The sequence below is a fragment of the Anguilla rostrata genome, chromosome 2 (genome assembly GCF_018555375.3).
Source record: "Anguilla rostrata isolate EN2019 chromosome 2, ASM1855537v3, whole genome shotgun sequence".
NCBI lineage: Eukaryota > Metazoa > Chordata > Actinopteri > Anguilliformes > Anguillidae > Anguilla > Anguilla rostrata.
In genome coordinates this window covers 28,193,053-28,208,985 of record NC_057934.1, presented here as the reverse complement: position 1 = coordinate 28,208,985, position 15,933 = coordinate 28,193,053, and the positions used below count along the sequence as shown (strand labels likewise).

The 15,933-nt window shown below is 40.5% G+C and overlaps 1 protein-coding gene across 1 annotated transcript in view; it reads right to left on the bottom strand.

The window, feature by feature from the left end:
• Positions 1–15,933, bottom strand: part of LOC135249537 (protein FAM135A-like) — an 84,874-nt gene that overhangs the window by 64,618 nt on the left and 4,323 nt on the right. Inside the window, exons 2-3 of the mRNA XM_064325151.1 lie at positions 8,662–8,728; positions 4,147–4,273 (exon numbers count right to left, since the gene is read on the bottom strand). Coding sequence (XP_064181221.1) covers positions 4,147–4,223 — 77 coding nt within the window. The 5' untranslated portion in view covers positions 4,224–4,273; positions 8,662–8,728. The remainder of the gene's footprint in view (positions 1–4,146; positions 4,274–8,661; positions 8,729–15,933) is intronic.

The window sequence follows — 15,933 nt, the reverse complement described above, 5'->3', positions numbered from 1 at the left end:
CTTGAGTAGGCTTGTTCCCAGTAAATGTTTTGTTCCTTACAATCAATGTACTCCTTCAAATTAAAGCTATATATTTGTCTTTTTAAGGTAAAGGACAACTAGCCTATTTGAAGAACAATGAATCACCTAACACGTGTATATACAGATACATAACACATTAAAACAGGATTGTTGTGGAACTCAAAATGTTAACTGTACCGGTATTAGTCTATGCACATCAGATAATTAGTAACATTAACTGTAAAATAAGATAATAAAAAAAAATAATAAGTATATCAGTGTGCGATTCCTAAGCTCTCATATTGACATAGTTTTCAACTAGCCTAGGCTATACTACAACAGCATAATAGAATTCCTGAAATTCAGTTATGGCTTTTGGTTTTGCTGCGCCACCCCAAGATTTTCAGTGGCCCCATCTGGCCACCCCTATGAAAAATTTCTGGGGGTGCCACTGTCAAGTTCCAGTCTGGTTTTCATAACAACTCTCCTCAAGGATCTCTGATGATATCTTGATGCATGCTGATAATGAATAATGCTCTCTTCTGGTATTGCTGGATCTTAGCACAGTTTTGATACTGTTGACCACAGTATCCTAAAAGAAAGGCTTAAGCAGTGTGTGGGCATCACTGGGACAGCCCCTAATGGTTTTCTTAATATCTGTTAGGGGTTTTTCAGTGTCTGTTGGTAACTTTGTATCCTTTTCTACTGCGCAGTCATGTGCCATGCCACAAGGTTTGCCTTGTATATGCTGCCCCTTGGGAAGATTATTAGTCAATTTAAAAGTATTTAATACTATTATGTAAATGACATTCAATTGTATTTTTCTTTTAAATTTTTCTTTTCCTTTAAAAATTCAGAAAATTTTGACATAATTTTGTTTTACATTATTTTCTAATGGCCATTAAGGATTGGATGGAAAAAATTTCCTGTAGCTCAACTGAAGTTCTCATTGCCCCAGATAGCTTGGTTTCCAAGGTTAAAGACTGTATTTGTTCCTTCTCTTCAATGGTTAGGTCTAGTCTCAGAAATCTAGGTGTCATTTTTGACCAGTCAATTAATTTTGACCAGCAAGTCAAGATATTAACCAGCTATTTGTTCCATTTGAAGAATATTGCCAAACTAAGGCCAGTCCCGTCAAACCTGAAATGGAATTAATCGTTCACTTATTCATTTAATTGCATCTGGACTATTGCAATTCACTTTTTGCATACCTCAGCAAATCTTCTCTTGGCTGTCGACAAATGGTCAAGAACGCTGCTGCTAGGCTTTTGAACAGGTCCAACAGATGATCCCATATCACACCTATCTTACCCTTTTTACACTGTCTCACAATCAAGGCTCTGCAGTCTGGCTCTGGGCATACATTAGTGAGTTACTCCATCCTTATACCACTGATAGGTCTCTCAGATCTTCTTACTAAGGGTTGTTAGCTTTCCCCAAGCCTAAACTAAAACCTAAAGGGGATCGGCTTTTTAAACGATTTCTCCTAAACTCCGGAACAGCCTCTATTCAGACATAAGATCTGTGAACACTGCTGACATCTTTAAAACGTGGCTGAAGACCCAATTGTTCAAACTGGCCTTAAAGTAATTTTTTGAGCCTGTGTTGTCTCTATGTGGTGTTATGTTTACAATATTTTTATTTATTTTAGTATTTACTTGTGAAGAACTTTGTGATCTTTATTCTCAAAAAGTGCTATATAAATAAACTTTACTTACTAGTTTTACAAACTGCTCATGATTCCCTAAAGCCCCTTTCACGAATTGAACCTGCAACATTGCTGGACTCAATTATCTGGGTTAGGTAGTGGCTTCCTTGTTCACCTTATATAGTAACATTCAGTCTCAAGCCTGTTCACACATGACATGACCACTCCTGAAGCAATGCAGGGCAAATATTAATGTTAGATTAGTTTTTCTTTATACATCCAGACATTTCACTAAATAATAGTTTTTGGCAGAGATGTAAATGCTACCAGCACAACACAGTTGAAGAGGGAAAGTTCTAAGATAACTTACAGCAACTTTGTCAGCCAATATAGCTCAGTTATATGATCCTAAATAGGTAACATTAGATAAACAATTTAATCATGTTTTTACAGCTAAATATCAAAATCAGTTCTTTGTGGAGTTTTTTTTGGTAAAATGCTTTTTTTTTTTGCCAAATTAAATACCTAGCTATATTTGCCATTGATGGCGCTAGCCATCTTGCTACATTAGGTGAAAAAGCAACTTAAAACTAGAAGAGCCTGACACAGATTTTGGGATAAGAATTGCATAGTACACAAGAAATTTGTGAGCAGGGTTTTTCCTGCATTGAAATGTGTTGTAAGCGATTTTTCAAGCCGTATAAGCCGCCTGTGGAGAAATCGAGTAAAAGAATAACCTGTAAAATAATTAGAATGGTACTATTTGATTGTTAAGTGCTGGAACTGCCACCCCCCCAGCTCCCTCCCCAACCCACTTACCCTACCATGCACCCAAAAAAAGCACTCCTCAATCACCCACTCAATCTGTTTATAATGCCATCATAGTGCAGACTGTTTTTAACCATATGGAAAAAACACAAAACCTGTAGGCAACACAGGTTCCATAGCTGTGAGTCCATAGTTGTGTATTTTGTTGGGTCCAACATGTCAAAGGTCCCTTCAGCCTAAAACCGGTTATTCAAGTAGTAGGCCTGCCATATGATATCACAAATGACATCCCCAGCACCACTTCACCATAAGCCGCGTTTCCACCGCAGGAACTATACCCCGGAACTAGGAACCTTTTGAGGAACTCAGTGCGTTTCCACCGCAGGAACTAGGGTCTAAATTTAGTTCTGGGGGCTTTGTTTTACCCCCCAAAACGTTCCTGCTCGGGGGGTAGTACTTTCCGAAAGTACAGGAACCTTTTGGGTGGAGCTTGCAGCGCTGAACATTTCTGATTGGTCGAGTACTCGTAGCATTTGTGTTGTATTCATTTTCCGCCATTACCCGCCATGTTTGAAAATATGCAGCGGCAAACCAATTTATTTTCATAATAACTTCAAATCAAACTTGTATGTTATGCGGCGCAGTAGCCTACTTTTGGTTATAACCTGTCAACGTCTTGGAATTATAACGTGTGCTCTTCTGTTCTTTTCTTGCTTTAGTATTCGTTTTATAAAATGCTAAGCATTCGTGCTGGGACAGCATATTACGTAGGCTACCAAAACATTCAAACGGATTAATTCGGTTGCTGAATATTTTCTTCCGGATTTTCTTTGTTAGCCCGTTGTAATTGACTCAAAACGTTTGATACAGTTATGTGAGGTATGCGGTAGTTCTGCATAATTAACATTGGTGATACAGTACAAGCAAACTGGAAATCACCTTCCGCACTTTTTATCCGGGTAAAATAACAGGTTAATTCTAGTAATCTTCGCTTTAGCTTTTTCAGACTGCCGTAATTTTACTCAATTTTACTGCCATTTTTCAATTCCACGAAAAGACCAGGAAGACTATGGACTCATTTATGGTGCATGGTTCGCATCTGGAGGGCACACTTCGCTGCTCGGCTAGCAGTAACTTCGAAGGAAAGCAAACGGTGGCTGTACCACTACTAATTTACATTTTCACGCAAGTCCGAGTTTTCGTTCTATTCTTGTCATTTTGCGATTAGCCTATATGGAATTGACGACGAGAAAGTAATAAAACAGCAAATTGTTTACAACGTGTGCATGTTTTCTGCTGTTAATGAATGTGTTTGAGAGGATATATGAAAATCAATAAATACAAAAGTAACCATATATAGTCATTGTTGGTAACCCGTTGTATATAAGTGGAATAAACCCCTCCGGGCTGTCCCGGTTATTAGAAAATAATGTAGGCTACTTCGGTGGTAGTATGGGGTTACAGAAGAAATCATATGACAGATGGACCGACGACAACGTCAGTGGGCTAATTTGCCTAATCTTCGCGGTACTTTAGACCCCGGTGGAAACGCAGACAACCATTGGCTGAAGGAACCTTTTAGTTCCTGGTAAAGTAGTTCCTGGGACTGAAAGTTCCGGGTAATTTTGGTGGAAACGCGGCTATAGACTTTAGGGGAGAATCCATAGTTAGTACATAGAAAAACTAAAGTGAGCCTCAGGATGCTTAGTAATGTATACTACAGCACTCACCCTCTCTGAAACAGATCCACATTATAGAACTTGAGGAGTTCGACGGAAAACTCCACAGTGGCCTGGACCTCACTCATGTTCTGATTTCAATGTAGACCCAGCGATGTTCACGTCATCCACTGCATATCTGTGGACAGAATGTTGCATTATTATTACTCATAATGCCTGACAAATTAGAATTAGAACTAGGACATTCAAGATTCACATGTACTTGTTCAAGATTACATTCACTTAGATGAACTTGATCAACCCAAATCAATTATTCACAATTCAAACTTCAGCAGTCTTGCAGCATAAAACTACTTAAAGATATTATCATCAGTGATCAGATGCAGTAGTCCACCTGAACTGCGACTCAGTTTTAAATCCATACTCAGCTTGTGTTTAGCCAAGTAGTCCAACTGGACTATATGCATGTATATATGTTATTATAAGCAGTGCTGTCATTGTGGCGACGAGTGTCAATTTGACACGGGAACATGTATTCCGGTTCAATTTTTTCCTTAAATCTCTATAAAAAGTGGACATAGAACAGCACCGTTGTGTAATAACACTCTCTGGCAACATATGAAAAATTAACGACATTGCTCTTGGCTTGTGGAGATTTCACCTTCAGCTGACTGGCACCGCTTTTGCCTACGGGCAAGTGAGAGGCCCGGGATCAAATCCCACCTCAGATTCAAGCAAAACTCTAATGTTAATGTTACCCAGGTTACCTCCCTTTGGCCACTCGGTGATCTTGGCACTGATACGCTGCTTATAAATAGCATAATATTGGCTATGTATGCTTGGACCACACCGGATGTGACCTGAACTGAAACATTGCCAAAACGTGGTGGACAGTTGAATATTGTTATAATGTCGTCCCATCCCATTATCATTAACTCTCTTATGTTTTTCTGTACTGGTACTGTACCACATAGTGTGATAATGTTTTCGCATTATTTTTTATCGGATAGTTCAGAAGGGGCACATGTATATACTTAATAATGAACAAAAAGCATTTAATCATTTTTGTAGAGATTTTGGATATGTTTCAAGACCCCTAGATATTTTAGGCCACTGTACTGACTGCTTGTAATTCCCACTTGAAAATGATGCAACAGTGAGTTTCTTGAGTCAGAACAGTTGATTTGTAATGAAATACATGATTATGTTGTGATTTACAGCAATGCATTTAGACTGGGCACACTGCTTATTTTGCTTCATAGACAATTGCATTTGTGGCACTATATTTCTTTGTAAATTATGAATATAAACTAATCTGTGTTAGTATTGTAAATGGTACAAATGCTTGCTTCATTTAAGCCATTTTTCAATTCTCGGTGATGCTCACATCTGGAGTTATAAAGCTTTAAATAGAGTAACCCCTAAGTGGGCATGGATTGGCCAGATTTGGAATGCGCGCAATGTGATTAAAAACTGATTTGTCTACCCTCTCTTTCTCTCTCTCTCCCTCTCTCTCATTCACAGACACACATATAGTTTACTCAGCTTGGAAAGCTATAGGTTCTGTTCAAATAAAATCTTACAAATCCTACAAATCAAAACTGAGCCCAAGTTGATAAATTTGAAAGTTTATCAGCCGCTTAACAGTGGGCTTAAAAGGTGGATGTCTGGGCAATCCTACCAACAATTATTTGCCGCCCTGTGGGGCTAGTCTCACTGGCACACTCAGAATTCAACCCCAGACCGTGGGGCTCATTTTCTGCACAAGAAGAAGAACTGCATGAGCCGCCCAATGGAAGTATTTAAATATGTTTTAGAGTCTAATAAAGTAAAGCTATTTGATACCTAGCTAGGTACTGAAAATGCTGACAAAACATTTATCAGCAGAGGTCAATACGGCATTTTTTCCTATCTGAACCAAAATACCTTTTCAATGTAGAAAAATGCCAAGCGTTTTGATGTTGCTATAACAGGAGAATCTGAGTCAAAATACTCAATCCTAAAACTATATCCTTCAGGTTTTATTTTTATCTTTGATTTAATTATTTGACCATTGATATTTCTAATTTTAATAGGACTTGAAGTTTTATTTATGGTTGAATATTCTAGATATCTGTAAATTGATGAGGCAGATTTTTAATTGTGAAGGTTCGCAACGCCTACATAAATGGCGCCCAGTGTGAGAATACAGAAGTATGCTCCCTACATAAGTGGTGTCCCATGTAAGACTAAATAGTCATTTCCCCAACACTAATTTGGTCTGTGGTTCACTGAACCCCATTTTGTCTACTACGTTTTTTAAAATTTTGTCTGCTTCTGCCTTAAACAAATTGCTAATCTGATGTGTTTATTTCATTTAAAACAGAAATTAAGACTTCTTGTCGGTCTAGAAGTGTGGGTTTTGTGCTTGCCACAATATTTTTTACAGTAAACTAGCTGGCTAACTTCAACATCTGAGACACTGAATCTGCACATCCACATACATAAGAGCTGTAAAACAAAATAAGTTGTTAACATGCTTACTTTTTGAGACATCCGGTTTGACGTGATATGGGATAGTCACGTATTTGAGTAGCTCCGCTTCCTCCTCCAAATATATACTATTTAAAATACATTTTGCCTTGAGAAAGTAGCAAAACTCGACAAGTTTAAGTTGGGGAACTTAACCATGGTGAAACCTCTCTGAGCCACCATCAACTTCCGACGTAATGGGCGCTATTAATCGGCTGAATCAGAATGTTGACTCGAAATTCGAAAGGCTCAACATATCCATTGCTGATCTGAAACACACACTAGACACCGTTCAGCAAAAAGTAAATTCTAATGAAAGCGGTCTTAACGAACACGAGGCCCGAATCAAGATTCTGGAGGAGCAGTGTTCAAAATGGGTGAACGTGGCCAAGCAACCTTTTTTTGTGTTCTAAACAGCAAAACATTCGGATCATTGGAGTGCGAGAGGGTGAGGAAAAAGGCAACCCTGCAGATTTCATCTCAAAACTTATACCAGCAATTCTGGGAGAAGAGAACTTCGTTAAACCTGTTAAAATAGGCCGCGCTCATAGGATAGGGCGAGCACGCTCGGCTGCAGTGGATAATTATTCTTGTCCACGACTCCGTAAAGGAACGTATACTGCGACGCATTCTTCACCGGACACTCACTCGACGGGATCGATTCGCACATCAGACATGCACTGCGGTTCACACCGGAGTGAGGGGACAAACGCACCTTCAACAACCCTAAAGAAGCAGAGAAGTTCCTGGATGACAAGCAAGTACAGGGGTAGCATAGCTGGCCACTGGGGAAGATGTAGACAATAACATCTGTGGAACTGTATAGCCTGTGCAAAATTTCAAAGACAAGGTTTTGATTACTGCTCAAGTTGTCAGAACTGGAGGAGGCGGACACGATCACGGTCCACTAAGAGTTAGGAGGTTTGAGACTTGTGAGTGTTGATTCTCAGAGGGGAGGGGAAGGAGTGCAGTGGGCCCCGGAGAACGGCACAGAGTACAGCGCCTTGGGTAGGGAGGGTTTGTTATTTGTTATTTTTTGTTTATGTCGTTCACATGCGGCAGTTATGTTTTGGCATTGTGACAGTATGGCAAATCAATGTTTACACTGTAATATTGTGCAAAAAATTGTTTTACGCATGTACAATAGGTTATGTCTTTGAATAGCGGTGATATTGATCTGGTTACTGAATTGATCCGAATTGTAATTTTATTTTACTCATTCTTTTTACATATTTATTTATTTTCTGGCCTGTGTGTCTTGCGCTTCAACGACTGTACACGTTATTAGCTATCTGAGCCGTCATGTAGTCACAATGGCGTGTTCTTTTTTAAGCCGCTGTTATGTTGTGAAAATGAGAAAAGCTACGATTGCTTCTATGTACCACTGCAGACTACTCTATTTTACCTTGCAATAAAAATATTTCTTAAAAAAAAAAAAAACATGTTTACTTTTTTGTATTACTATTGATATATACAGCCTTTCTAATTCATATTTTGCATATTCAAAATAAGGGCTTAAGTGTGTTTTGCTTTTAGGAATAAAGCAAAACCCAGCATTAATAACATGCATCGTAACCGGAATACTACAGTTTTCCAAATAAATTCAGAATAATGACATGCATGTAAACATGAGACTTCAGACCCACAAATCATTCCTTTTAAGATCTCAGTTCTTTGCCTGCACAAACACATACAACAGTAAAACAAAATGTCAGGAGATATTGTTATGAAACATAATCTCCAGCATAATTAGTATCATATGAAACTGCAAATTACCAATGTATTAGGCTCATGGCTATATTTTAAAACTTTAAAAATGGCATACATATGAATTCAAAAATGATGAAATTCATTTGTGATCAACCAAAAAATGTCTCTAAAGACACAAGGGCATCTTGATCCATGTAGCGGTCACCACTGAGCTAGAAATGAGGATACCCATGCAGCAGTTGTGATAGAAGCCATATGAAACCCTTGAATATATAAGAAAGGAGAGTTATTGTAGGAAATCTGAAAAAAATAGAAAATTTCCCCCCAAAAACACTACACACTCACCTACTGCAGGTCTAATTTGTAAGTGGTTGCTTCTTATTTGGACAAAGTCTTTTCCAGGAACCCATCACTGAAATGAAACACAAAATCACATTGATGTGACACTTTGATGAGACACAGTTTGAATGACCACATTCTCTTCAAACGGTAAGATGAAAAAACACAGGGCTGAGTTATATGAAATAATTCAGGAAATATTTGGTAGCATTGCTTTGGAATAGAGCTTGTTTAATTTGTGCGAGCTAAGATAGCCTATTATTGTGTGTTGCAATTTGGCCTCCTTTTGTAATCCCTACACTAAAAAATATTTTTTGTTGCTGATATTTTTCTTTGTTATTTGGCCATAATGTGCTCAAAAAATCCAGTTTCGGAATTCAAAGTCCATCCTATAGAACAGTTCTATAGAACTATATCACCAGTTCTGCATCTAGCACTTGAAATTAGCCAGAAGATGCATTTTGTGTCATCTGGCTAGTTTTGAGTGTGAGTCAAGCCTGGGGTACCCAAGAGCCACTGTGCTTCTTGCAATTCCTTCTTATTTGCCTTTTTGAGAAAGAAGGGCAGGAAATACAAATACTGTCTGCTGTCCCCACCTTTGCTCACACAAGCATAGAAACAGAGCAAAAATAGGCCAGGCCCCTGGGGTGGTGGGAAAACAATCCATTGCATTCAGGGGACCCCAGGGATTGCCATTCTCTGTGAAGCTCACAAACTCCAGTGGTTACTTGAGGTATTGCAGTTTAGTAAGCCTCTGGTGCCAAAAATCAAATGTCCCCACAGAAGTCAATTTCAAAACTACAAATTTACCCTGGGAAATTGTAATTATTTTGGACAGTACTTTAAAACCTCTTCACACTGTAATAATTACTCTCCGTGCACCAATTTTTTTTGGAGCCCCACAGAAGAAAATATAAGAATCATTTCATTCCAATTTGGTCCAAATGGTTTTACGTCACCATGCATGCACCTGCATACACGGGCACACCTGCACATGAAAGAGTGTGAGGCTGTGATTGACTCATTGATGCTGAAGAGGGTTGAATGGACAGTGTTGCCAGCACAGAACCGATGTATCTAGGACTACATGGATCCACCATCATTACTGTTTTGATTATATTGTTATTTTTATATTATTATTATTATTCTTATTATTAATGTTACCTACCATGTGTCCATTGTTCATGGTGATGAATAAATAGGCTAAGTAATAAAGCTGGCATATGTTGCTCTTAAATTAAGATGCTATTATTCTTATTCAGCCATATTATTATTTTGACTACATTGGTATTTTAGATATTGCTACTAATAGCCTACTGTAATTAAAAATGTTATTTGTTGTAGTATTTCTGTCTTTGCATGATGATGGTGCTGAAGACGACAAAGAATAATAACATACGAAAAATAAATAGGCCAACATAAAGAAATAATGAGAATAGCTTAATATCTTTCATTTGCTCTTAAATTATTTTTAAGACAATGCGGTGGTGCTGATTAAGGTGACGTGGTGATGATGATGATGATGATAACCATGTCACAATTACAACTAGAAATACCGCCTCACGGTTGTATGCCTCCGCCAACCAGCAGCCAGTTTGGATATAAAACTTCATCATTTTATCCTATTAGACATGTGTGTGAAACTTTGTCATAATTAGCGTATGAATTCTTGAGTTATGGCCAAAAACGTGTTTTGTGAGGTCACAGTGACCTTGACCTTTGACCACCAAAATCTAATTCATTCATCCTTGAGTCCAAGTGGACGTTTGTGCCAAATGTGAAGAAATTCCCTCAAAGCAAAAACCTGTTTTGTATTCCCTCAAGGCAAAAACGTGTTTTGTGAGGTCACAATGACCTTGACCTTTGACCACCAAAATCTAATCAGTTCATCTTTGAGTCCAAGTGGAGGTTTGTGCCAAATTTGAAGAAATTCCCTCAAGGCGTTCCTGAGATATCATGTTCACGAGAATCGGGACGGACAGACAGACAGACGGACGGACAACCCGAAAACATAATGCCTCCGGCCACGGCTGTGCCGTCGCGGAGGCATAAAAATTATAACTGCATGAATATAAAATGATACATTAGACTAACTTATCAACAGATGTTAGGTAGTTTTTACATTTTTCTTTATTACTTATTAGCTACCATTATAGGTAGTTCAATGCAGTCAAGAAGCACAAACATTCGTCTGTGTGTTGTCTGTGTGCCAGGCCAAACATCACAGCAGTGGCTACAGGAATTTATAGAATACCGCTTAAGTTCTTTTTATGCTGCTTTTGCAAACAGTGACAATACTGCCAAGTTCCTCTTTTAATTGTAGGCAACTAGTAACTGCTTTTTGGAATGAAATGGAATGAAAGTTCATTGTTTTCTGTAAATTTTAGTGTGTATTTCACGATGGAAAACACACTGACATAAAGAAATATTGACCCGGACAGTTATTAAGTGATCGGGTACATTTATCACCATTAGCCAATGACATCATCTTGAATAATGTTCACCTTGTACTGCTTAGATTATGTCAGTACCAGAGTTCAGGATAGCAACATTACAGTACAGCATATCGCATAAAAAGGTTGGCTTTGCACATATTATACTACTTTTTCCTGTAAACAATGGTGACAAGCTCTTATTTTATCACTACACATTGTTTATATACACAGCCAAAAATATAAAACACATATAAAGGATTTCCCCACAGGCTAGGAATAGGAACCATAACAAGGTCATACAGTGTCGAGGTTAGTGAATGCACCTGATGAAAACCTTCTTTCCATCACCACAAAAAATGGTATAACACTGTTATAAGAAAAACACGTTTTACTTTTGTTATGCAGTCAAATGGGAACGATAAAGACAACTGTACCATTCACCAACCATCTTTAAAACATCTAGTGCCCGTCAGTGTTCAACAGTTCCATTGTGACCTGATGGACAGAAAATAAATGTACACAGTGATTTAAGTCCCAAAATATTAAGCTATGGAGCAGACACATCAAAGGACTCTCCTAAACACTCTTCAGTGTAGCTGGGTTCTCTGGCTTCCCGGGATAACATGCAGTGCTTTGTCTGCATTAGTTTTGCAGTTATGTGAACTGAAAGGCAGCCCATTGCCAAGAGTGCTTCTACCAAATCCTACACAGCATGCAGGGGGTTCTGTCTCGTGACAGAAGACAGACAGCCCAGAGGCAGCAAGGTGCAGCTGAGATATCTGTTAGCTGCCAGGTGTGGAGATTCCAAATTCCCTGAATCCTCTTTGGCTCCTGTAGCCGGGGTTCACTTGGGGGAGGGGGGGAGGGTTAGCTGTAGTATGAACAGTAGTCAATCAGGCCATATCCCAGTGGCAGGGCATGGATCTAGCAGCACTTAGAGAACTAGAGAACAGCTGGATTTGAGGGCTTAGGCATTTTCCTTCACAGCAAGATTGCAGTGAAAACGGGCTTAGTGGCACTGCATGTGGTAATTGAAATCAGTCCATTCAGGGGAACTTTCTCAAATGAGTTCACAGTCCACAGGATGGCCAATCCAATTAAACCCTTGCATAGGGCAGACATGTCCATAGGTTTAAACAACAGCCTTGTAGAGCACCAATGCTTGGGAACAGGGACTTCATCAGGTATGGTTCCATGTTAAAAAGTGGTGGTAAGGATATGAGAAGAAGCTGCCAGCTTTACCTCTGAGGACTCAGTTTGATTACTGGCAATCCTTTGGCACCTGAAAGATATCAGTTGGCTGTCTGTCATCTTGCTTCTTCCGGATGTGGATCCCCATTAGCCCAACCATCTCCTCTCTGTCCTGGGGTCGAAGCCAGTAATCACATGTGCACCCTCTCTGGGCAGAGTGGCTGATGGTCCCTGGAAGGCACCCAGTCCAGACCTGCCCCACCACTTCAGACGTTGGGAAGTGGCCCTCACACGTTCTTTGGATGACGTGCGTGAAGTTTGGGGGTGTGTTGACTGGGGGGAGGTCAGAGTATGGGAAGCCAGGGCTGGAGTTGTGCTCGGTTTACCTTGCTTTGGAAGGCAAGGCAAACCACTGCCTGGGAGAATGAAGATGCCAGGGGTTATAAAATGGCCAGGGGTTGGTGTCATGTTCTGCCTAAAGCAGGACCCCTTTGAAGTTCTAACAGCGAGGTATGATTACCTCACGAGCCCTTTCACTGTCAGTTGGGCAGTTTCCCAGGTGTAGTGTGAAGAACCATATTGTCAGGGGTAGTGTCCTGGACAATATCCCAGCACGTCAACTCCTCTCAGTTCCCTCTCTCCACTCCAATAGTCACAGCACATAGGGGTGTGGATGGCCAGAAATCCCTCTCATCCTGTGTCCTGGGAGCCATGGGAGGGGGATTTGCCAAACTCTCTTTTATTGGGGTTTATAGCCAAGCCCACAGAACTCTCCCATTCTGTCTGCACCGCCATCAGAGATTCCACAGGTTCAGTCAGGGAAGCAGGGGAGTCCACAGGGGGTTAGGCAGTGTCATTTGTCTGGGTTGAGCAGGTTGCCGGGGTTGATCTCTGCCTCTGGGGGCACACAGGTTTCTCCTGGCTGGGTTTTGTCCCCCAGGGCATGCGCATCGAGGGGCACCTTAGTGATATATGGGACCTTTCTTCTGGCTACTTCCCAGGCCTCCAACATCACTTCGATGATGTCTTGGAAAAACAGCTGCATTATGGGTTTCATTGTAAAATCCCATGGAAAGAAAAGGGGACTGTCCTGGTCTCTCCACTTTTGTGTTTGCATGCAGGGGAATCCATGGTTACGGGGGTGCATGCCGAGTGCAGGCAGGATTGTAGGGCAAATTACTCCACCAGGCAAGAGAAAATATTATTTTAAACTCTGACCTTGAGGTCATCGATGTACTCCAGCAGTACCTCAGGGCCTGGGTATTCCCCACGTAATGACTGCTGCATTTTTTCAAAATCCATACACCCATGGCAACACTCCCATGTGACTGATCCAGTCTGTTCATACTTAATTTGAAAACTTAATTTTAAACAAGATGGTACAATTAATATATATATAATATAATTTAGCACAATTTTCTCAAAATCCTATCTCGGTGGAATCTTCAATTTGTCAGGGAGGTGAGGATTATGTGAAATATGTTTCATTTCTGAATCCAGCGGTTTTAACCAGTTAACACCCTTGTTTGACGTCCAGCACTCTAAATACCGAACCTAAGTGCGTCAACTGTTAAAACCCCTCACATATACAACATGTAAAATAAATTTAGTTTATTCCATTTGTTAATTATTATTATTAAAGATAAATTTGTTAATTAAATCGCTGAATTAATTGATAGGCACAGCAACCTCTTGGATCAACCTTTATCAAATGTAGCCTACAACTCACATCCAGAAATTTTCAAGATACAACAAATATTCACATCTGATCTAAGGACAAAGTTCAACTACCTTTAGAAAAAATAACACGTTTCAGACATGGACACAGTCACAAAAGGAATTAATGAAAGAAAACAGCAAACATTTTTCTCCCAAAATCATCCCAGAAAACCAAGAGCAAAGTCCAAAATCCAAAAGAAGGCTGAATATTCTAAAAAGCCTGGGATGAAAATACAAAGATGCCAGGTGAGCTGTAAGACAAAACATCAAATCCTGCGCACACCCAACACACCACCAGCCCAGATGCAAGGTTAAATAGCAGATATCCACCCCAGAATGTCCAACATAACAATTGTTACTGGCTGATGTTAAGCCCCCAATAACTACTTTCTTCCTCCTGACGCTGACTGACTAGCTAAAGAAAAGTCTGGGTGGACCGCAACAGTGGGGCCCTACAAACGTAAATGTCTGTGACTGAGTGACTGACTGAGTGATAAAGTTACACCATTGGTCGGCCGAATCACGTGTGTCATGACAACCAAATAAACAACAGCGCAAGTACAGCATTTTCTCCTCAGGCAGTGTGACAAACAGGGCAGAGGATAGGATTGCGTTAGATGGATAGATTTTACCATTTAAAAAGACATTTGCAATGTATTCTCTATTAATGTTCATGGCCAACTAATTCTTATTAATATTAATAATATATTGTGAAATAATGTTCCAGCTAACAACGTAAAGAGATTTGCAACTATGTAATAGACTAAATATCACTGACAACCTGTACCAAGTTATGTAGGAAAAAATGTCCTTGTTATCCTCCAGTGGTTATTTTTTCAGTACTTTCGCAATTTTTTCAGTGCTGGCAAATAAGTCAGAGGTGGCCCAGCGCTAGTTTTTGGTTGCTAAGGGGACCTGTATCGACCACCCCATATAAATGAATGGAACTTGACATCAATTTTCTAGCATATTGTATAAGTGTCCTGTCTTGCGTATTTGAGGTTAATATGAGTAAGGGTGGTCGCTATAGGCACGTCGAGGAATCCACACATATACACAGTTGTAACCCAAGTCGCAGGATGCAAAATAGTCGTTAGGAAAGCAATTTGAAATTATGAAGCAACGACTGCACATCGGACACACAGGTCCCTGCCCGCATCTCTGCTTGCCTGAGGGACATACAGAGCTGGATGGACAATCACCACCTGAAGCTCAACCCGGGAAAGACGGAGCTAATCTTTATTCCTGCTCTATCCTCTCCCCTCCTCGACTTTTCCATTTCCCTAGGGGACACCTTAGTGACATCATCACCCTGTGCCAAGAATCTCGGAGTGGTGATGGACAACAGGCTGTCCCTCTCCAAGAACATCGCAGCAGTAAGCCGGGCATGCAGATTTTTCCTGTATAACATCCGCAGAATCCGCCCCTTTCTCACCACCTACTCAACCCAGCTCCTGGTCCAAGCAATGGTTCTATCCCGCCTGGACTACTGCAACTCTCTTCTGGCTGGACTACCGGCATCTGCCACCAGACCCCTGCAACTCATTCAGAATGCTGCGGCTCGTCTGGTCTTCAACCTCCCCAGACACTCCCACGTCACTCCCCTGATCACTACCCTCCACTGGCTGCCTGTTATAGCTTGCATCAAATTTAAAACATTGGTCCTAGCATACCAGGCAGCCAAGGGATCAGCCCCAGCATACCTCCTCAAGATATTCAAACCCTACATGCCAGCCAGATCCCTCCGTTCTGCTACCTCAGGACGCCTAGCACCCCCCCTCTTCGCACCTGCACTTCCAGAACACGTCTCCTGTCTGTTCTGGCCCCACGATGGTGGAATGACCTCCCTGTGGAGGTCAGAACAGCTGAGACACTGACCCATTTCAAACGACGACTGAAGACTCACCTCTTCAGGCTGCACCTCTCCCCATCC